This window comes from Balaenoptera acutorostrata, chromosome 15 (genome assembly GCF_949987535.1).
Source record: "Balaenoptera acutorostrata chromosome 15, mBalAcu1.1, whole genome shotgun sequence".
NCBI lineage: Eukaryota > Metazoa > Chordata > Mammalia > Artiodactyla > Balaenopteridae > Balaenoptera > Balaenoptera acutorostrata.
Genome location: NC_080078.1, coordinates 49,089,892 through 49,114,287, shown reverse-complemented (window position 1 = coordinate 49,114,287; position 24,396 = coordinate 49,089,892). Strand labels below are relative to the sequence as shown.

The window sequence follows — 24,396 nt, the reverse complement described above, 5'->3', positions numbered from 1 at the left end:
TCCATTGACAAGAGATGGAACAATTTTACCAGCAAAAAGAATAAAAAGGTTCCAAGCTCTTTACTATGTCTTGCAAGCCACCAAAACTGATCACTTGAATTTCCACTTCTAGTTAAGACGAAGAAATCTGCAAGAGTCTATCACTCCCACCCTAACAACAAAAGCCAACAAGAGCCACCCTAACAACGAGAACCAATAAGCCAGTTAAGCTACAACACTACAGTTTTTTAAAAACTCAGAGAGATAACGATGCAAAAATATGAACTAAATTCCCAAAAGGGACAAGCCTTTCCTATGACAGAAGAGGCCAATGGCTTTTTTATCACCCAGAAAGCAGTGGGGAAAGGAGAAATGCTACAGATGAGGTTAAGGAGAAACTAGCTGAACTACTCATTTAACAAACTTTAAAAGACCACATGTGGGCTGACAGGATGAATTAGAATCCAGAGAAGCCCCGTTCACTGAGCAAATCTGATTTCACTCATTGACTCCTTCCTGTAGGTCCTCACCAAGAGCAGGGCTTCCTGGGGCGGGGCTGGGGAGCTGAAAGATATCCATACCCTCAGGCATACAGGTCCTCCCTAAGTGTAAAGCAGAAGCGTGCTGAAGGCTGGGAACAGAACAGGAAAGCTAAAAGACAGCCTCCTCCGCCTACCTGGATGCATAGAGCTATCACCCAAGGCAAGGCAGTAAAAAAAAAAAAAGAAGGAAAGAAAGAAAAAGGAGGGATAGGGAAAGGGGTAGGGAGAGGGAGAAGGAGAGAAAGAGAGAAGTTTCCCCATGATTCCAAAAGCTGACAGGTGAACAATAAATAACATAAAGAGATATCAGGAGTTTTGCTGGTATTCAGATCCCAAGCTCTGCCTAATGGTAAATCCTAATACTAGCACTGAAATATCGAAAGCCAGGAGTGAATTGTATCTACTGCTGCAAGAATACCCAGCCCCAACTCAATTACAAATAACATTGCAGATGTATGTAAAAAGGAGTGTGTCCCTTTTTAGTGGCAAATATTTTCTTCAGTCTTGTCTGTATTCCAAACATAATGTTTAGCATACAATCAATAATTATGAGATAAATGAAAAAGCCAAAAACATGCCCTATAAACAAGAGAAGAAACAGTAAACAGAAGCAGACTACTAATGGCCCAGATGCTGGAATTATCAGATACAAACCTTAAACTAACTAGAATAATTATTTTATGTAACTATCTAATGGAAAAGGTGGAAATTTTCATTAAAATATGGGAAATCTCAGCAGACAATCTTCAAATATGAACCAAACAGAAACACTTTAAATAAAAAATATAGTATCAAAAATGAAAATGCATTCAATGGGCTTAAGAGCAAATAAGATAGCAAAAGAAAGGATCAGTGAACTTAATAACAGTCATAATAAATTATCCAAACTGAAACATAGAGAGGTAAAGAATGACTAAAAATGGAACAAAGCTCTCCCTATCTACAGGATAATGCATACAATGGCAATCCCAGAAGTAGAAAAGAGAACAGGACAGAAGAAATATCTGAAGATATAATGGTTGAGAATCCTCCAAACTTGGCAAATGACATCAACCTAATAACCCAAGGAGCTCAGCAAAGCCCAAAAAGGATAAACACAAAAAATAACAGATTTAGGGACATCATAATCAAACTGCTGAAAACCAAAGATAAGATATTAAAAACAGGCAGGAAAAAAAAAAGACATACAAGGGGACAACCATAAAACTTCTCACCAGAAACAGCAGAAGGACAATGGAATGACATTTTTAATTACTGAAGGAAAAAACAGTCAATATAGAATTCCCTATGCAGAGAAAATATCCTTCAAAAATAAAGGGGAAATAAAGACATTTCTGATAGAATAAGATGAGAAGATTCATCACCAGCAGATCTGAACTATAAATAGACTAAAGAACATTCTAAGGAAAATAATACCAGCAGAAGACTGATGTTAGAAATAATGAGTACCAGAAAGAGAAACTACTTGGCTAAATTTTTTTTTAAAAAACTTTAAAGCTATTAGGCATGTGTGGGTGTGTACATGGGTGTGTACATGGGTGTAAATTTCTTTAAAAGACAACTATTTAAAGCAAAAATAAATAATGATGAGATATTGTGGCATTTTAAAATATATGCCAAGACCTCAAAGGGTGGGAAAGAAATAATGGATTTATACTGTTAAAAGAATCTTACATTGTTTGTGAAGTAATATATTATTATTCTAAAGCAGACTATGGTAAATTAATGATGCATATGGAATCTCTAGAGCAACCACAAAAAACATAATACACAAAAGTATAACAAAATGTTAATAGAGAAAAATAAAATGAAATATTAAAAATAACCCAAAGGAAAACAGGAAAAGAAGAACAGAGGAACAAAGAACAAATAGAAAACAAAAAGCGAGATGGTAGATTTAGCCCAATCATATCAATAATTACATTAAGTGTAAATGGACTAAACACTCCATGTAAAAGGCTCAGATTATCAATGTGCATTAACTTTAAAAGAGGAGGGACCCAGTTTGTTTATAAGAAACATACTTTAATATAAAGACAAGATAGACTAAAAGTAAAATGGGTGGAAAATAATATACCAGACAAGCACTAAACATAAGAAAGCTGGTGTGACTATATTAATGTTAAGCAAAGTAAACATCAAAACAAAGAAGACTATCTAGAGATAAAGAATATTTTGTAATAATAAAAGTATCAATTTGTCAATACATGATGAAGTATTAAAAGTTAAAAATTTTTTTTTAATTTTACAGAGCAACTATATGGACAAATACTATGGAAACATAATATTTAGTGAGAGAAGTAAATCACAGAGGACTATATCATATAATACCATGTTCCTACGGCTCAATAAAAAATCATAAAACTAAACAATATACTGTTTTGAGGTACACACATATGTGATTAAACTTTTTTTTAAGCAAAAAAAAAAAAATACACAAAATTCAGGATTGTAGTTATCTCTGGAGAAGATGCAGGGGTTTGGGAAAGAATAGAAGAGGATACAGTACTATTACTAGTGTTCATTTTTAAGCTAATGATAAGTTCAAGGAATTTGATTTCATTTTGTTTCATAACTTACATATATAATACATTATTTTATATGTATCCAATAATGCAATTTTTAAAAACTTATTTCTTAGTAAGAAAAAAAAGATACAATTCATCAATATCCACCAAAATCCTTAAAAATGGCCATTCCTTTTGAGTCGTAAAGTATATTTCTAGGAATTTATAGTATACAAAAGCTATGTACAAGAAAATCACTGTTTTTAGAACAGAAAAAAAAAAAAAACAGGAAATAACCCACTGGTCATTCTAAGAGACTAAAACAACCATAGAATAGAATTTTATGCAGCTATTTCAAAATAATTAAGCTATTATTTAAATCACTACCTTAAGAGTTTGTAAATTCCTAAACTGCATAAGTTAAAATGGGGGTACTTACCTGGACAATCATGGATTGTCCAGCTAGGAATTCCATGAAATTTTTCTAGAATTGTGTGTACACTTATGCAGGTAACTGTGTTCACATGCATGTTTCTAGGGAGAGAGTCCATACTTTTTAGGTTCTCAAAGAGAATGGTTACTCCAAAAAAACAGTTATTAAGGTAGTTAGTCTTAAAGATGGCTCCCAATGAACAAAGCTGCCCAGTATTCACACTCATATGCAATCCCCTCCCATGATGAATCTGGATTGACCCTGTGATTCACTTTACCTAACGCAATGCCAGTCCCAGGCCTAAACCCTAAAGAGGCTTGATAGCTTTTGCTTTTGTACTTTGAGCGTCCTGAGCGACCATGTAAGAACCCAGCTGCCTTGAGGGAGAGGCCACATTAGAGCAGGATTAGCCCTGATACTACATGGGTAGCCAGCAAGGCCAAAACACCCCAGCAAACCAGCTGAGTCCAACCTTCTGGTTGTGCCCACCAAACACCTGGTTAAACCACTATCTGAACGCAGCCACATGAGAATCCCCAAGCATAACCAGCAAAAGAACCATCCACTTGAGAACCAGTTAACACATATAATCATAAGAAATAAGAAAAGGGTTATTCTTCTAAGTCACAGAGTTTGGGGGTGATTTGTTTAAGAGCAATAGGTAGCTAAACAGCTACACACTGCTAGTTCAGACTGAGTAATCTCACCTAAGAACCTAATATTTTGCAATATGACGGCTGAAACAAAAATCAGCAGCTATCCATCAGAGGATACAACATCACTCCCCAGTCCTCTGTGCAATTCCTGTCCATGCACACGCACACGCACACGCACACACACACACGACATTTATATAATAGCTTCATTGAGTAAAAACAACTTTACTTTGATTTCATGTACTTTACTTACATAGGTCCTTTTATTACACATAAATGAAACATAGATCAAGCATCTAACTTTGCCCTTATATTAAATGAGATGAAAAGAAGTAAGACCCTCACATGACCCCTCATTTAAAATATTACAGTGGTAGGGACTTCCCTGGTGGCACAGTGGTTAAGAATCCACCTGCCAATGCAGAGGACATGGGTTTGATCCCTGGTCCGGGAAGATGCCACATGCCACGGAGCAGCTAAGCCCGTGTGCCACAACTACAGAGCCCATGTGCTGCAACTACTGAAGCCCGCGTGCCTACAGCCCATGCTCCGCAACAAGAGAAGCCACCGCAATGAGAAGCCCGTGCACTGCAATGAAGAGTAGCCCCCGCTCTCCGCAGCTAGAGAAAACCTGCACGCAGCAATGAAGAGCCAACGCAGCCAAAAATAAATAAAATAAAATAAATAAATTTATAAAAATAAATAAAATATTACAGTGATTACTTATGTAAATCACTTTCCTTCCCTCAGGACTAAAAAAGAACAACAAAGTAGACTGAGGTTCCAAGAACACACATTTGAAAGGTATTTTATAATGCCAATAAAACAGCATTGTATTATGTCATAGCAGGACAATTACAATGCTTACTGAACAGAAATACTTTCTCTTTATTAATTTCCACAATAATCTTGCAAATGATACTTGAGAGGCACACAGATTCAAGCAGAACCAGGAATCCTGCCCCAGAACCAAGAAGCAAAGCAGAACATAAACAATATGAAAACAGCCAGATCCCATTTCATCTATTCAATTTGAGTGAAATGAAGATATAAACAAACTTTGTGGTGGCATGGTGTTTTTTTTGTTTTAATCTACTGCATTTGATTTTTCAAAACAAAAACATCCATTTTCCACAGCCAGCTTTCTGTTGGCCAAAAATAATGGCAAGAGGCATAGCTTTGGTAAGGACAGATTTAAATGATAACTACATGTTTTTAACTCTCTAGATACCTACCTATACCATCTCTAGTACAACAATAGCTGATTACATTTCTATTTGGCCCCTCTACTTCTTCACATTTCTCTACTGTCATTGAGTGAAGACTGTTTAGATTCTTTCGGCACTCAGGCACCGTTTGACTTTTCTAAACCTCAGTTTTCTCATTTGAAAATGAGAATCATTATGTAAAAAGTACTTAGCACAGTGCCTGACCATAGTAAATGCTCAACAAGTGATCAGTTTAGCAGGATACTGGTGGTCACTCACACAGCATTTATTTCCTTCTCTGGTCCTAACAGAATCCTGATCTTGCTCTGCTTTCTACCCCCACCCCTGCCCACAGTCATGAACATGACCTAAGGGCATGTCCTGTGCTCATGACTCGTTCATGGGTAATCCCCTTTGTCAGTGAGTAGCTCAGGAATGGGCATGTGACCCAACATTAGTCAATCAACAAAATTCGAAAAGACAGCTGGGGAGCGTCTGAGAAGTGTTCCTCACTCCTAGAAGAGAGCTACACAAAGAGATTGTTTTTCCTTCCTCGAGAGATTTCATGTGATGAGTTTTTCTGGCAATGCAATAGCCATTCTGCCATCAGCCTGAAGAAGAGGCCAGCAATGATGACAGCATAGCAAGCAAGGGACGTGGAGAACTGGATACTTGATGGCAGCAATGGAGCCTTGAACCAACCAACCCTGCAGTCCAACTACCTTGGAACCTCCTCCTTTGTGAAACCACTGCACTCCATGTTGTTGAGCCAGTTTGAGTAGTGATTTCTGTTACCTAGAGCTCAAAGTACTCTAATTACCACACTCATGGAAGGGTGTGAAAACTGCAATGGATTTTATCAAAACTAAACTAAACTAAAATTAAACCACCCTTCTCTTTAGAGCAGAGCCCTCAGCATGAATATCTAAAGCTCTTAAACAAGCAGGAGCACTAGCCCTGGTTTTCCAATGTGGAACAATTAAGTCATTTTGCCAATCAGAATCTGTTTGACAGTTCTTCAAAATATGCAAAGGGTTACTGAGTTCAAGTCAACAGACATTTATTGAGTACCAACCATATCTTTAAGGCACCAGCTCCTTCCTCAAGGAGCTCTCAGGCTTTATAAAGGGGAACAACCATAAATGGTACATGCGCTACCTCATGGCACCACTGCCCACGAAGGGAGTAAATCTTTGGACTGGGCAAGGGAAGCAGAGAGGGTAGGAGGGAGGCCGAAAAAAAGAAAAGACACTTGAGCTCAACCTTGAAGGATGAGCCAGGCTTTTCCAGGTGTGATAAGGATGGAAGGCATTCTGAACAGGAGCAGAAAGAGAAACATGCACTCTTTCCTCAAGAAATTGTGCTAAATTGTTTATATTACAAAGACAGATATAAAGAAATGAAGTAAATGATGATATCGAGGACTTGCTAATGAGAGTTGCCCAGACTTGAAGATCAAAATAAAACTTACCTGTGCAATGCACATAGTGAGTTCTGAAACATATCCGTGAACTTGATGACAGGGGCAGGGTTTAACTTACAAAAGTTGTCCTGAGGAAAGCCCAGGGCTGTGCACAAACTCAAGTCTGTTGTGCTAATGCTTATTCCAGATGCAAACAGGCTACAACTCTAATGTGAAAGGCTCCAAAGAAGGAATTGCTACTAAGATGTGAAATGAAATCAAAACTGATAAGACAAGTCAGATGAATGAAGACGTGTAAGACAAACATATGAAAAATATTTCCATTAAGAGTATTATGTCTTGGACTTCCCTGGTGGTGCAAGGAATCCACCTGCTAATGCAGGGGACACGGGTTCGAGCCCTGGTCTAGGAAGATCCCACATGCCGCGGAGTAAATAAGCCCGTGTGCCACAACTACTGAGCCTGTGCTCTAGAGCCCATGAGCCACAACTACTGAAGCCCGCGCGCCTAGAGCCCATGGTCCGCAACGAGAGAAACCACTGCAATGAGAAGTCCGTGCATCGCAACGAAGAGTAGCCCCCACTCGCCTCAACTACAGAAAGCCCACACGCAGCAACAAAGGCCCAACGCAGCCCAAAAATAAATAAATAAAATTTAAAAATTTAATAGAAAAAATATTATGTCTCTATATTCCACTAAATTTATGTTAACATTATACAGAAAGCTTAACAAGTAAAGCAGAGGCAAATCTAAATTTTAAGGATAAGGAAGAACTCATATGCAAGAAATCTCAGCAAGTCTTAAATCCTTACTGTCCTCTGACATGAATTTTACTAGCTATCTTACCCACATGGGGCAAATATTCTTCTGTATTTCTGAGAACAAATCATCACATCATCCTAGCAGAATTCAATCAGAAGTTTATTATTCTATCATCAATATTAGTAAACAATGATTATTATGATAGATTATAACACATACAGTTTACCAGGAAATTATGAAGAACCAGGAAAACTTTCTCATTTACGGCTGGAATACAGAGAAATAGATGGGGAAAACAGAACTCCTCAGTATTACAAAACATACAACACTGAATCCCAACTAACAGGAGGTGCAATGGTACAAAGTGATAACATCAATGATAATTAGCATATCTGTATGTCTCTCCTCCATAAAGAAAGATGCTCCAGCCCTGGTGGGAGCAGGTGGACACACCCTTCCAACCTGCTCCCTCCATTATGATTCCAGCCCAAGTCTGATTTCCAAGCCCATGATATCCCATACCCCAAAACCGCCTCTGGAGTGCACCTGCTCTTCCATTCAATCTGGGTCCATGCAGACCTGAAATAACAACTCTGGAATTTTTAAGAACTCTCTAATTCTTTCCTGTCTAACTCATATTTTCTTAAATGACTATCCATGTTTTCTACTAGCCAATGTTTGCTAAAAAAATTTTTTTTCATCAAAGCCGAAAACAAATACAAGAAACAAGTAAATGTACTTTTTCATGATATGAACAAAACATTCTGAAAATAAAAATGTAAGGTATCCTTTGGTCATGACGTGTTATACTATGGGCTCAATCATGCTGTGATTCACTAATGAGAACCATGACATGTATTCAATAACAAGCTAATAAAAATGCAAACTGACTGCTTCTACATTTTACACTTCAGTGTCTCCACTTTTTCTCCATGATCCAACAATAAATCTTTTGGCCCAAATTAACCAGCCACCATGGACAGAGCTGGTTAAAATAAAACACATTTGATTCAGCATTCTGCCTTTCTAACCCCTCTATCAGTATATTTTAGAGTTAGCAGGTTGTTTGATCCACTTCTGTTTGCAACAGGAACTTGGTTAATTTGTATCAGGGTTAGATGTATCCCAGATGAGTCAGGAAGGCTAATATCATTCCTGCCAGCACCATAATCCTGACTCAGTGGTCTCTATCCATGCTAGCCCATATGGTCACTCGTTAACTATCTGTTAAAGCCCTCAGGGATACCTAGGGTCAAGGATATACATCAGATCTCCTTAGCTTTAGATGCACCAGAACACGATGAGAGAAGAGACTGGTAAATTGTATGGGGTGAGTGTTATAGGAAAGGCACAGCTGGGGACAGCACCACTTCACCCATCAAAATGGTGTCTTGCTACTTAAAGTATGATGTATCGACCTGCAGCTCTGGCATCACCTGGGAGCTTGTGAGAAATGCAGACTCCCAGACCCACTGGATCATAATCTGCATTTTAACAGGTGATTCATACTTACTAAACTTGAAAAGAATGGCTGTTTAAAAAAAAAGAACCTGAGAAACTGTTTCTGAAGATACATCATTAAGATTGTTATCCCAAATAACTCTCAGAAATAGAAAGCCTAAACCAAAGTTTGGGTCTAAACAACCATGTGCCTTACACTGAAAATGTCCAGGGAAACCTTAAGAGGAACCAAAGGTCCAGCTTCAAGCATCTGAGAGCCAAAGGCCGAATTCCCTGAGCATCGTTTTTTCATAACAGCTTACAACATCAGACATACTATGTACCTTCAGAAAGTGATGAGTTATACCATGTACAACCTTCATAGCAACAAATTATCAATTTACAAAACTCAAAGTCAACATATTGTGCCTCACAGTCATTTAAGCTGGCAGGACTTTAAAGTACACACAAATCTGAAGTAATGCGTTGGAAATATTTGATTTATGTTAAACAGTGTACTGGAATTTAAACATTCGTATGCTTCACCAAGCCCTATTCCTGGCCAATCAGTTCACTTATCAGCTTACATAGACACTTCCAACATATACTGCCCAGCTAAATTTAATATTAAAAACATTTTAAGACCTTTCTGTGTATTTTTAAAAATAAATCTTATTTCAAGTAAATTTCCTGAGCTGCAAAAATACCACCACCACCACAACAAAATAATACCCAAACAGCCCTGTGCTATAAAAGGCGCTGCTGGTATTGAGAGAACTCTGCCTCTAACGAGAACCTTCTACAGAGCGAATGAAGATGGCAAAGCCACGAAGGCCTTCGGTCCAGTAAGGAACACGAAGCAGCGTGTCAGAAAGAAATTGTTTTTCTGCTCCTTTTGATGGGTTATGCTTTCAAGTCAGGAAATGAGAAACAGGTGTGCCAGAGGGCACACACAGCCTCACTCCACACTGAAAAACACGCGTTTTCAATTTGCAAACATGAAAGGGACTCCTGTTGAATGAAAGAAGAAATGAAAACCCAGCTCTGTTTCTGCGAACCATATGAAGGCAGCTCAGAAAGGCTTTGACAAGTTGTTCGACTTCCTCCCTCTCCGACTGACAGCAGGTAGTGCTCGACAATGGGAAGGAAAAGGCATTCTTTCAAGTGAGAACAATCAAAGGCAGAATTACATGAAGGATCAGAGTGCTGGCATTTTAACCCATCACTTGATCTTATGCTTCTGTTTCTACCATTTCTTTACCTTGGGTTTTAAACTTAGAAGTCTGTTCTTTCACCAAACAACAACAAAGCAATGCAAAATAAGTATCTGGCCAAAAAAAAAAAAAAAAGAAAAGAAAAGAAAGAAAAAAAAAAGCTGAGAAAGTACAAACATCAAAAGAACATCTTGGAGCTCACTTGATCCGCAGTAACCCAAGTCTACAGCGTCTTTCAGAGAAAGACTTACTTTTCTTCATGATGTCCTGAGCTCTCCTGGGGCGCCAGAGACATTTCAGTGGGGATATGAGTGTGATGGGTGGTGCGAAGCATAAACGCAACGGGTCTGGGTGGGACTTTGGAGAGAGGGTGTGTGGCAGGAAGGGAGAGGTACTGATGGCGGCAACAAGAGTCAGGTGGCCAGGTGCACTGAGGTCCCTTTGGGAGGCACTGTGGGGCACGTCCCTCAGCTGTGGGATGCAGCAGAGCCTGGCTCAGGGCAGCAAGCCTTTATTACAGCCAGTATTTCAATGTATTTCTATACTGGCAAGAAACTTCCCTGTATCATCAAGTAAGGCCATAGATTTCACGTCCTTCAAGGACAGGGACTGTCTTTTTTATCACACCCAGACACTAGAGCACAGGCTAAGAGCCTCTAAAATAGCTTGAGAGCAGTTACAAGTCTTCTTCCATAAAAGCAAAATGGCTGAACTCGTGTTATGTGGGAAAGACATCCTTCATATCCTTTAAAATTATGTTTTGAAGAATATATAACGAATCATAAAAATGTTCGTCATATAATATAAAGGGACAAAGACTAACAGAAGCTAAATGATACTGTCGTTTTTGTTTTATCTATCAAAAGTCTACCAAAAAATATTAACACGCTATCACAGCACAGCAAAATTATCAGTTGCATTTTCCAATTTCTTCTCAATGACCATGTGTTATTTCACAATCAGGGGAAAATCTACTCATTTAAAACATCCAAGATACATGATAACCAAAGCTGTCACACTGAACTGGTTTCCTAGGAAATAACAGCAAAATTCAGAACCATCAGTGACCTTAGTTATCTAAAAAGCAGGAAATAATATATTAATAGTTCATCAGATATGAAGTGACTTAATTAAAGTAAGCAACAGTCTTGGAATAGAATTCTCATCTCACATAATGAGTTTTGGGAAATGTGCTGGGAGTTTATCTACTCTGTTATCTGTAAATGAACAATATTTCTTCCCCACCCACACTAACCAATCAGTCCAAAGAGTCAAGTGCTTTTAAGATGATGATGTTTACAAATATATTAGGGTTTTATCTATGCTCACATCTAGAAGTCATAAATCACATAAAAAGATTTCTCACAGTATCATTCCCAACCCGACATATTAAAACCCAAATGATTTCAGCCTAAGTGGCTGCCCTCTAAGAATCTTGTCGAGTGTGAAAGATTATGAAGTTTATTGTTTCATAAAGACAAGAAGCTTCTGAGAAGCCACACTGTCAGCCATGTAAGTGAGAAAGAGGACGGCCTAGGAAGGCATATAAAGGAAGCAGAGTGGGCTGAAGAGCCTGGATCCCACCCAGCAGAACTAACAGCAGCGTACTGAACCCCTTGACCACTCTCGCCTCTCTCTGTCTGAATCACCGCTCATCATTCCAGACCGACCTCAAAGACGAAAGCTCTGTCTTCATCTATCTTCCAAAAGAATGAGCATCTCCCTCCTCAAAAGGGTCCCCACTTCATACAAAAGAAAATTTAAATACTTAGTCAAGGCCATCCAGAGAGCACTCAATAAGACCCCAAGTTAAGATCCGCACACTTTGCACTCACCCCTCTTCTTCAGGGATCCTCTGTTCTCATCAGAACACACTGCTCTCAACCCTGCACTTACCTTCCTCTCAGCCCTGACTCATCTGGGCTTGACCTAACACACTCCACCTGTTATGGATTGATTGTTGTGACCCCCCCACCCCCGGCAAATCCTTATGTTGAAGCCCTAACCCCCAAGGTGATGGTGTCTTTGGGGTAGTAATTAGGGTTATATGAGGTCATGAGGGTGCCCCCCCACCCATGATGGGATTAGTGTCCTTGTAAGAACAGGAAGAGAGACCAGAGCTTGCACCCTCTTGTGCTCCCTCTCTCCCTCCCTCCCTCTATGTCTGTGTGTGTCTCTCTCTCTCTCTCTCTCTCTCTCTCTCCCCCACACTCTCTCCCCACCATGTGATGACACAGCAAAAAGCTGGCCAGCTGCAAGCCAGGAGGAAAACTCTCACCAGGAACTGAATCTGCTGGCCCACGATCTTGGACTTCCCAGCCTCTAGAACTTTGAGAAATAAATGTCTGTTGTTTAAGCCACACAGTCTATGGTATTCTGTTATAGCTGCCTGAGCTGACTAAGACACCAGCCCAATGTATTTATTTGCTCATATTCATTCACATCAATTCATTCAACAAACATCAGAGGCTCTATCTGATGAGCACCATTCACACATCAGTGAGGAAAGCTGAGGAAAATCCCAACCCTCATGCAATTTCATAGTAGAGCGGGGTAGAAAACAAAGATATAATAAACAGATAAAAGATATAAATTGTTAGACATGATACATTCTGTGGGAAAAAATAAAACATGGGAGGGGGATAGGGAAGGTTGGCTGAGGGAAGAGTTACATGTTTAAGATGGGGTGGTCAAGGAAGATCTCAGTGAGAAGGTGAATTATCTGAATCAAGAGCTGATGAGGTGGGGGCATAAGATACGAAGGGTAGAGAGTTAAAGGGAAAGGAAGGACTCAGACAAAGGCCCTAAGGTGGGAGTATGCCTGGCATGTCTGAAGCATAGCAAAGCGGGTGAATGAGCAAGGGAAGAAAAGCAAGAGCTGCAGCCTGAGGGGAAGGTGGGCAGCACCCTGTATAAGGCCTTGCAGGCCCTGAGTAAGGGCTTCGGCTCTTCTGAGTAAGATGGGACACGTTGGACAGTTCAAAGAGGAGGTATGACACATGATTTGAGTTAGGTTTGAACATATTCCTTCAAGAGTTGTTGAGAACTGAATAAAAGGGAAAAGGAGCAGAAAACAAGGGACTAGCTATGGGGCTCCTGCAATAACCCAGATTAGAGATGCAGCACATTGAATCTGCCGATAGCAGTGAATGTGCTAAGAAGTCACTGGATTTTAAATATATTTAGAGAGGAGAGTAGACAGGGTTTGTTGCTGGAGTGGATTGGGTGAGATATAAAAGAGGGTCAAGCATGACTCTAAGACTTTGGCGTGAACCAATGGGAAGCTGGAGGTGCCATTTGCTGTGTGAAGAATCAGGTGGGGACAGAGAGGGCAATATCTTGCCTATTACATATACAGGTGGGGGCTTTGAACAAGCAGTTAAAAAACTGAGTTCCGGGGAGAGGCCCAGGGTGGAGATAAAAATGTGGGTGTCAACATATATATGGTACTTAGCCATTCGACTGGATGGGAACACCAAGGCCGTGCGTATTCAAAGACAAAGAAAAGGTCAAGGACTAGGCCTCAGGGCACTCCAACACTGAGAGGTCAAGAAGATGAGAAAATTAACAAAGGAGACTGAGAAGCAGCAGCCAGTGAGGCAGGAAGCAGACCAGCTGAGTTTGATCAAAAATAGTATTTCCGGGGAAGCAAGTCATTCAAGCAACTGTGTCAAATGCTGCTTACAGGACTAAGGGATGACACTGGCTTTTGGAGGTGATTGTTAATCTTGACAAGAGCACGTCAGTAGAGTGGTGGAGGAGGACGCCTGACTAAAGTATATTTAAGAGTCAATGAGTGGGAAGAGCTAAGAAAAATAATAGACCTCGAGTACAGAGAGCCCATTGAAGAGTCACCTTGAAAGTTGCTAAAAAAAACAGGGAAGAGAGTGTTGGAAGGGAAGCCAAACCCCTAGGTGACCTGCACCCAGGGTCCACAGTAGAACAGGGCTCTAATTCATGATAATCAAGAGACTAAGCCACCAAGAGCACTTGTGACATACAGAGAGTACTAAGGAGAAATAATGGATACTCTTACAAAGGAAGCAGAAGCACAGATTCCTGCCTGCCTCCCCATCCCATCTGGGCCCCCAGACAGCAGTGACCACAGGGCACATGTCAATGTCCCAGCAGTGGTGTCCCACTGGCTCTTGTGTCATGTGACTTGCAAGGAAGACTGCCTTGTGCCATCCTGACAAAGGAACCTGGGAAGGAGCTTTGCAGCACAGACTCGTTAGACAATCTCCCACAGAGGGGCAGAGGAAGACCTGCGGCTGCCTGTTAGGTGGAAGAATCAAGAAGGGGTGACATACCTCCCAGCCCTTGAGGAGGAGACTCCAATCACTGACTCAGAAATATCAAAGCAAGAGCCTGGCCTCATTCTTTGCATTTTTTATCCCATCCACCTTTGAAGCTACTCTTAGCAAGCCATGGCCACACCCTCACTACCCTCTGATTTTCTGGATCAGCCAAGACCTGGAAAATCAAAGAACCTAGAAAATCAGAAATCACTGGGTCTCCTATTGGGTAGCAGACCTTTCTCCATGCAGAAGCCTGTGTCTTCTGATCTCTAGTCAGCTGCCATAAAACCCCTGGACTTAACCGTTTCTCTTTAAGAAAAAAACCAGACTGCACAGACAAGTCAAGTAACAGAAGATGCTAAGGTCAGCCAGAGCATAAACTTCATCTCGTGCTTGTTCCTCCTTCCGATCTACTGATCCTCAGTCTGCTCTTCCTTTCCACAGCCAGAGAAGCATCACAGATGTATCTTACGTTACACATCCGATGTGTTACTGAAAAAATCTGTGTGAATCTGGTTTTGTCAAATTAAATCAAATTTTAAAATGCTAGTTAAAGAAATTCCATGATGAATAATCTTTTTGAAAAGACAAGAATCCCTCTAGAAGAGAGAAGAATCACATACACATTTCTTTTTTTTTTTCATTGAGATATATTTGACATATAACATTGTGTAAATCTAAGGTGTACAACATGTTAACTTGATACATTTATTTACTGTAATATGATTGCCATTGTGTGGTAATTTAGCACTTCCACCACGTTATATAACTATTCTTTCTTTTTAATGGTTGGAATAACTATGTTCCATTCTCTTAGCAAGTTCAATGGTTATAATAAAATACTGTCTATGCATATACATTTTTAAATTTTAATTTGTCTATTAAGCATTTACTAAGTGCAAAGCCCTGTGCCAGGCACTCAGGAAACACAAATACACCCACAAGCCCCTTTTTCTTTTCTTTTTTTAATTAATTAATTAATTTATTTTTGGCTGCATTGGGTCTTCGTTGCAGTGCGCAGGCTTCTCATTGCAGTGGCTTCTCTTGTTGTGGAGCATGGGCTCTAGGCGCTTGGGCTTCAGTAGTTGTGGCACACGGGCTCAATAGTTGTGGCTCTCGGGCTCTAGAGCATAGGCTCAGTAGTTGTGGTGCACGGGCTTAGTTGCTCCACAGCATGTGGGATCTTCCCGGACCAGAGCTCGAACCCGTGTCCCCTGCATTGGCAGGCAGATTCTTAACCACTGAGCCACCAGGGAAGTCTCACAAGCCCCCTTTTCTCAAGAGCTTATGTCACCACTTAAAGAAAGCTTGAAACTAATTATTTATTTTCACAAAAAAGCTGAGAATAAGAAAAGCACACTTTTTTTCACATTTTAAATTTTTGGAAATCGGGAGGTGCACTGTAATTGATGGCATCCTCCCATGGCTGTCCTCCAGCTTGCAGCTGTGACACAGCCATCACTGCCTCTAGAGGTCAGCTGTTCCCATTTGTTGACCCTTCAGTTGAGTTGTGTGCCATGTTGGAACTACGTGTTTTGAGTGTAACTGCCATTTATAATGTCTTCAAAAGGATTACGGTATGATACACGATTCAAACCAAAAGTGACTGTATACATAGGAAGGCATGGAAATAGCAAAGGGGCATGACATTGTTACCAGGGAAGCAAATATTTCTCGTTGGAAAAATACCCCCAATTCTATAGTTTCTTGTAAAGCAACAGCCATGTGTTAAGTGATGAGAAAGCCATGTGTCATAATATAACTGGCAGTCTTTTTTTCCCCCTAGTGTATGTGTCTTAAATTGGTATATTTTATTCTTGGATATTACAGTAAACGTACAGGCAACAAAAGCAAAAATAGACAAGTGGGACTACATCAAACTAAAGAGCTTCAACATAGCAAAGGAAATAAGCAATAAAATGAAAAGGACACTTATGGAATGGGAGAAAATATTTATAAACCATACTTCTGAGAAGGGGTTAATATCTAAAATAGATAAGAAACTCCTACAACTCGATAGCAAAAAAACAATATTAGAACATGGGCAAAGGACTTGAAAAGACATTTCTCCAAAGAAGACATACAAACGGCCAACAGGTGCATGAAAAAGGTGTTCAACATCATTAGTCATTAGGGAAGTGCAACTTAAAACCACAAGATATCACCACACATCTGTCAAAATGGCTATTATCAAAAAGACAAGAGATAGTCACTATGGAGAACAATATGGAGGTTCCTTAAAAAACTAAAAACAGAACTACCATACGACCCAGCAATCCCACTACTGGGCATATACCCTGTGAAAACCATAATTCAAAAAGAGTCATGTACCACAATGCTCATTGCAGCTCTATTTACAATAGCCAGGACATGGAAGCAACCTAAGTGTCCATCGACAGATGAATGGATAAAGAAGATGTGGCACATATATACAGTGGAATATTACTCAGCCATAAAAAGAAATGAAATTGAGTTATTTGTAGTGAGGTGGATGGACCTGGAGTCTGTCATACAGAGTGAAGTAAGTCAGAAAGAGAAAAACAAATACCGTATGCTAACACATATATATGGAATCTAAAAAAAAAAAAAATGGTTATGAAAAACCTAGGGGCAAGACAGGAATAAAGATGCAGACCTACTAGAGAATGGACTTGAGGATATGGGGAGGGGGAAGAGTAAGCTGGGACGAAGTGAGAGAGTGGCATGGACTAATATATACTACCAAATGTAAAATAGATAGCTAGTGGGAAGCAGCCACATAGCACAGGGAGATCAACTCTGTGCTCTGTGAGCACCTAGAGGGGTAGGATAGGGAGGGTGGGAGGGAGATGGAAGAGGGAGGAGATATGGGGATATATGTATATGTATAGCTGATTCACTTTGTTATAAAGCAGAAACTAACACACCATTGTAAAGCAGTTATACTCCAACAAAGATGTTTAAAAAAAAAAAAAAAAGACAAGAGATAAATGTTGGTGAGGATATGGAGATATCTGAACCTGTATACACAGGTGGTAGGAATGTAAAATGGTTCAGTTACTATGGAAAACAGTATGAAGGTTCCTCAAAAAACAAAAATGGAACTATCATATGATCCAGCAATTCCACTTCTGGGTATTTATCAAAAAGAATTGAAATCAGGATGTCAAAGAGGTACCTGCACTCCCGTGTTCATTGCATCATTATTCACAATAGCCAAGATATGAAAACAACCTAAATGTCCTTGACAGATGAGCAAGAAAAGAAAATGTGGTATATCCATATAACGGAATATTATTCGGCCTTTAAAAGGAAGGAAATCCTACCATATATGACAACATGGATGAACCCAGAAGACATTACGCTCAGTGAAACAAGCCAGTCACAGAAGGACAGACACTGCACCATTCCACTTATATGAGGTACCTAAAATAATCAGACTCATAGAAGCAGAGGGTAATGGGGACTGCCAGGAGTTAGTGAAGAGAGAAATGGGGAGGTGCTATTCAAAATTCATAAGGTTTCAGGTGTGTAAGATGAATAAGTTCTAGAGATCCATACGTCAGCTCATTAAATCCTCATAAATATTAAGATAGATACTATTCCTGTGGTACAAATAACTCCTTGCCAGGATGTCTCAGCCAGTGAGTGGAAGAGTCTGAACAAGAACCTCCCTAGCTTGGCAAATTTCCAAGATGCCGGAACATTAGTCAGAGTTTGCAAGGTCAGCTCCTGCCCCGCTATGCTCTTCCCCACTCTCCACTCATTCCTCCCCGCCGTAATGAGAACAAGATGCTCGAGTTTATCCCGCAGGCTAATGACCACATCGCCTGTCTGGCCTTAGGAGAGCCCTACCCTGACCATAACTAACTATCTTCCCTCTGTCTTTCAATTATCACCTTCCAAGAATTATAAACCTAAAATGTAGGCCAGGTCTCTGGATTTTCTGCAACAGCCTAAGGCACACGTCTTTTTTATGTTGACCAAACAGTTGCAAAATTCTGTGCTCCACCTTTCTTCTGACTTGGTCACCCAACTCTGCCATGTGTTTCCATCATCAACCTCATAGCAACAGCCCCAGGAGAAACAAGGGTGAAGCAATCACACAAAGTCCCACAGATGGAAGGAACTGGAGACTTGCTCTATTATCCTCAGGTTCTGTAGGCTGATGATGGTTAGTTCTTAAACTTAAGAAGGGTGTAACATGATGCTGGGCATCCAAGCTAAAAAGCTACACTAGATATCATAAACTGGAAACCTAAAGTTATCTTTAGTCATATAAAACTATCTTCAGTGGATACAAGATGGGCAAAGAAGGAAATATTCCAGGGGAAGGGAGAAAGACCTTAATTTTACAATTTTAACTTTACCCACCCACTGCAACCTACTTCATAGAATCAAATCTATAAAGATTTATGTGCTCTTATTCCACATCACCAAATTTTAAAAAGGGAGGTGGACAATCCCAAGGAGATTGAATTTCTTTTCCAAAGTGACACAGTGAGACAGGCACTCAGGATTCCAGCTTAAAGTAGAATTCAGGTCTCCTAACATTTAAATAGCAACAAACCAACTCATGAACCACATACTGACCAAAAATAAAGTCAACACAACACATGATACCAACTGATATTTCTTTAGAAAAATAAAAATGAAACAATGAATTACCTATTTTAGACTTTGGTTTGTTCAAATACCACAATTTTCCATAGACATGGGCCATACTTCATTATGCACAAGCTAATTCCTAAGTATTATGTGTAAAGATTTTCATGTGCCAGCAATATTAAATTAAAAATTAACTCATATTACTACATTATGCTCATTTCTTCAAAATGGAGAGACTGAAAAACAATTTTTTGTCTATTATATTAGCATGGTTTAGATTCAACATTAATTTGTGTTTGGACTTCACCTGAGTGGCTCAAAATCAAATTTTTCCACCAATGCAAATAATGGATCTGGGTCAGGAGGCTGCTACAACAGGCGGGCAGGAGCTTGGGTGTCTGAAATAACAGGGTCAGGTCAGCAGAAATGGAAAGAAGCTACAAATATGAGAATGGTACCAAGATTTCAAGTCTGACCAAATAGGATAGTGATGGCAATAAAAGAGAAGAAGAATACAGGAGAAAGATGGCCAAGGCATGGGAATAAGGAACAAGGTGTTCAGTTGAGGTGCTGAATCTCATGTGCACACATGACACCCACAGGGACGTATCCAACAGGAAGGCAGAAAGAACTCAGGTGGACTTCAAGTGAAAAGTCCAGAGTAGAGATAGACGTGGAAGCCAATATGTTAAAAGATAACCGCTGGGCTTCCCTGGTGGTGCAGTGGTTGAGAATCTGCCTGCTAATGCAGGGGACACGGGTTCGAGTCCTGGTCTGGGAAGATCCCACATGCCGTGGAGCAACTAGGCCCATGAGCCATAACTACTAAGCCTGTGCGTCTGGAGCCTGTGCTCCGCAAGAAGAGAGGCCACAATAGTGAGAGGCCCGCGCACCGCGATGAAGAGTGGCCCCCACTTGCCACAACTAGAGAAAGCCCTCGCACAGAAACGAAGACCCAACACAACCAAAAATAAATAAGTAAAAATAAATTTAAAAAACACAGTTCGAGTACTTCCTTTAAAAAAAAAAAAAAAAAGATAACCGCTGAAATCATGAGAACAACAACAATAATACCAGATCACCGAGAGGAAGCACACAGTAAGATGAAGAAAAGCTGACGGAGGCCCACACTGGGGTCATTAGCAATGGGAAGAGTCCGTGACGAAGGACAAGATGGAGCAGGTCAGAGAAGCAGGACAAACCAGGAGAGGTTCAGGATCTACGCTAGAGATGGAAAGAAAAGAGTCACCTGTGCCAGAGACCACAGAGAGGCAAGAGTGAGCAGGAGAGGAGGGCTCTTGGATTGGGTGGGTGGTCAGTGTGGTGGGACAGAAAACAATGTGGCAAGAAACTGAACAGAGAAAGGAAGGAAAAGCAGCCATGTCTACCGGCCTCCTGATAAAGCCTGAGGACGTCAGGGAGAAAGGCCTAGGACTGTAACTTGAGAGACAGCACAGCAAAGGGGATGAACCAATATTATTATGTCAACCATGCATATCAACTACATGAAGAGCTTCAAGTACGTCTGGCAAAAGCATATGAAAACCTGGGTCTAGACAACAACCATTCTGCCCATTAAAATCCACTCCCCACTGATATATATAAAATAGATAACTAATGAGGACCTACTGTATAGCACAGAGAACTCTATTCACTACTCTGTAATGGTCTATATGGGAAAAGGATCTAAAAAAGAGTGGGTATATGTATACGTATAACTGATTCACTTTGCTGTACACCTGAAACTAACACAACATTATAAATCAACTATACTCCAATAAAAATTTTTTTAAAAATCCACTCCCCCCAAACATACACTCACTTTCACACACACACACACACACACACACACACTTCTAAATGAAAATGACTTTTCTAATACAAATACAAAAAAAGGACCTACATTTTATCAAAAGTGTAGATGTCATAAACTACACGGTTTGAAATACACCTTGCAAGTTTTATGTCAACATTTTACTCAAGAAATGACCTCTTAGTTTTTGAAATGCCTTGCTACTTTTATATCATTTTGACCTGAATTTGGTACTATCATGAGTCATTAGAGAAAAAAAAATCCATTAAAAATACAATTAAATTTTAGTTAACTCCAAAGTTGTATTGAAAATGTTAGCAAAGCCTTTATACTGTGATACTTACGTTGTAAAACAATTCTCAAAAGCTCCCAAATATCAAACATTTTTCAGGCATCAGTGTTCTTATCCATGTGACGCCTTAGCACATGCTTTGTGTTTACATAAAAATATGGTTTTCAATCATTAAATGACCTACAAGGTTGAAGTTATGAAAAATGGTCATGAAAGCAGCAAATACCTGAGGTACTCACAGCTGTGGAGTAGGGATTATGAGCTCCAGTATTTTCAGCCCAGCAGCCACATCCATAAAGAGCAGCCTGGGGGGGAAAATAGATAAATACAATATTTTAAGATTATTACACGTAATTACTAGCTTTCAACAGAAGACAGAAATCATACCCATCTAACAAAGCCTCATCTAATAATGATGTATAGCAAATGAGCGATAACCAGAGGTTGTGTAAGACCTACCCGAACAATGGTTCAAACATTAACAAAACTATATTTTCAGCTATGTATTAATCTAAAATTTTTCAGAAAATTGCAAAAGAAAGTTTCTTAGTCTCATCAACAGTAATTTTTTCCTTCCCTGAAAAATCTTCCCTCTATTGTAGCTTGTCAGGTGTTGCTCTTCTGGCCCCTTGAAATCACTGTGGTTGCCTTAAAATAACACTTGTCAAACTAGGTGTGTGTCAGATTTCTTGGGGAGCATGATGATAGGAACCTTGGTTCCCAGATACCCTGATGGCCTGGAGGTTGCCCCAGGAATCAGCATCATTAACCCGGGCCTAGGAGCCCGGAACGCGGGTGGTCCTCCTGCCACGCTCTAGCAAACGCTGCTTTAGGTTTTAGTGCCTTTTCCCTGCCTCCTTTGGGGTGGCACAACAGGAACTGCAAACAGGTATGCACCGAAGGGCCCAGTACCTGCTCACCACTGTGCTAGATTCTGCCAGATAGAAAGAAAGGAGACAAAAAGGCCTGTTCAAGCTAATCGCTTTGTGAGGTGGTGGAATAAATGTATATGTCTGAAACCACCAGGAACACAATAAGCTGCTGTGGTTTTATAAAAGTGTGTGACAATCATTCCTATTTTGTTTCCGACAGTGCCACCCAGAACGTCTGGATTCACCTCTTCAATATTCACAATGATTTTCTCTGCCTTTGGAAGGGGAATCACAATTGATAACTGTTCCATTCCTTAGAAGCAGAATTAGAAAAACCCTTAGATAGCTATTACAGAGAAAGACAAGGAGGCATGGTCAGGAATGTTCATTATCACCTGTTTGATAAGAATGAAATACTGAAAACAACATAAATTCAATCAGTACAGAAATGGCTAAATAAACACTGGCATAGCAATATGTGGAATTTGTTTCAAACATTAGAAAAAAGGATTAAGTTTCTTTAAAAAGATTTTTAAGAACTATTACAGAAGAAACTCTGAAATCTATTGAGTTAAAAAAAAAACAAAACAAAACAGCAAACTACAAGACATTCAGTATTCTCTGTGATTGATGAAGGCAAAAGATACTCCCATAAAATAGTACAGTTATATATTCTAGAAACTCACTTGTGAGGACTGGAGGAAGAAGCTTAGACTGAGAATGGTGACCAGACAGACTTCAGCCTTCTATGATATTTTATTCTTTTTTACAAGGACTTTAGAACTACTTTGCTCTAATATTCTACCCAGAACAGGGATTTTCGTGAAATATCCCAGGCACTTCTGATACTGAGAACCTCACCACCTCATGTGGGAACATATACCCCTTCTGGACACTTTCCATTGGTGGAAAGTGCTTCCTTAACTTCCACCCACCAATCCTAGGTCTACTCTCTAGAAATACTTTAACCTTCCCCTAAAGTTCTCCAAATTTTTGAAAACACCTATTCTAATGCCCTGATTTCTCTTTTCTCTCTCAAAGAATTTGTGAACTGCTCCCCAAGACATTGAGATGCACACACCCACCCCACTTCGCTAATGACCCTCCTTGAGAAATGATCCAGGGTCCAGGATAATTGGAGATGAAGTCGGACCATGTTCGTGTGATCCACAGTTGCCATCCCCCACTGTCAATGACAATACCCCTCTTAAAAGTAGAACCAAGAACTGAACACAATACCCCTGATATGGCAGGCATATTGAAAACACCATGCTCCTAAAACACACAAGACAGATGGGTGGGTGTGGCAACTAAAAGCTCTGTGGAATTAATTCAACATACGGATTTCAGAATAACATGGCAGACCTGTGGGATAAGCCATTCCACTGGTACTACCTAGGCTGGGTGTTGGGTCAGCCGAAGTCTCAGAGAACATGTGACCTCCGTGGAAGGGCCCATTCTTCCTTCACTGGAAACCCTGGATCTTAGCCCATTGCCCTTTCCATTTCCCACAATTATCTTGACCAGGAGTCTGCACCTAAAAAATAGTAAATATGGCCAAGAGGACACCCCTGAGAAGCCCAGTGGAGGCCATGAAAAGGAAGTTTATTCTTACTCTTGTTTCTCCTCTCTACACAAAATTTCCTTTATGCTATCTCTCCTCAATTTCATGACCTAAAGTTGTCTTCCTTCTCAACCTTCTGAAATTGGTTGGGCTGAGACAGTGATGGCTAAGATAAAAGAAAGAATCAGAGACTGTCCCTCTCGTATCCACTCCTTTGGATAAAACATAACAACCTTAAGCAGATCTTTAAAAACAAGAGCAACAGCAAAAGGCTTCCTTCTTTGTAGGAGTAAAATTTTATCAAAGCTACTATCATGCAGTAAAAGTAGGTCATACAAATGATGATATTATTATAACTTAATCTTCTCTGGGTCTTCGTTTCCTCTTTTATAAAATGAGGGTAATAAAAACACCCACCTCACAGTCTTGTAGGATCATGGGAATTTAACACACTTGCTGCACAGAGCCAGTGATTAATAAACGGCAGCTGCAGCTGTTATTAGGAGGCACTATGATAAGCAACTGAAATGCATTATGTCATTTAACCTTCTAGAACTTTGTAAGGTAGCTATTTATCCCCATTTTGTAGTTGTGGAAAGTAGAACTTAATGGCATTGAGTAACTTGTCCATGAGGAGGGGACTGGTAAGCAGGGGGTGGTGGGGTGGGGTCACAATAAAGTTTTACCTAAATCCCAAATCCACACTCTTAGCCCCTAAACTCAACTGCCTGTTTGTGTGTGGGTAGGGTGAGGGTTGGGGGAGAGTAGAACATAATGACAATAATTCCTCTCTCGTGTCCCGTTTG

General features: G+C 40.0%; 1 protein-coding gene across 8 annotated transcripts in view; it reads right to left on the bottom strand.

Moving 5' to 3' along the window:
* Window positions 1-24,396, bottom strand: part of TASP1 (taspase 1) — a 237,763-nt gene that overhangs the window by 108,684 nt on the left and 104,683 nt on the right. For 6 of the 8 annotated variants that reach the window (XM_057530052.1, XM_007165264.2, XM_057530050.1 and 3 more), the window contains one exon: window positions 21,381-21,459. In XM_057530052.1, coding sequence (XP_057386035.1) covers window positions 21,381-21,459 — 79 coding nt within the window. The remainder of the gene's footprint in view (window positions 1-21,380; window positions 21,460-24,396) is intronic. The other 2 variants (XR_003622916.2, XM_057530053.1) reach the window with 1 other exon arrangement.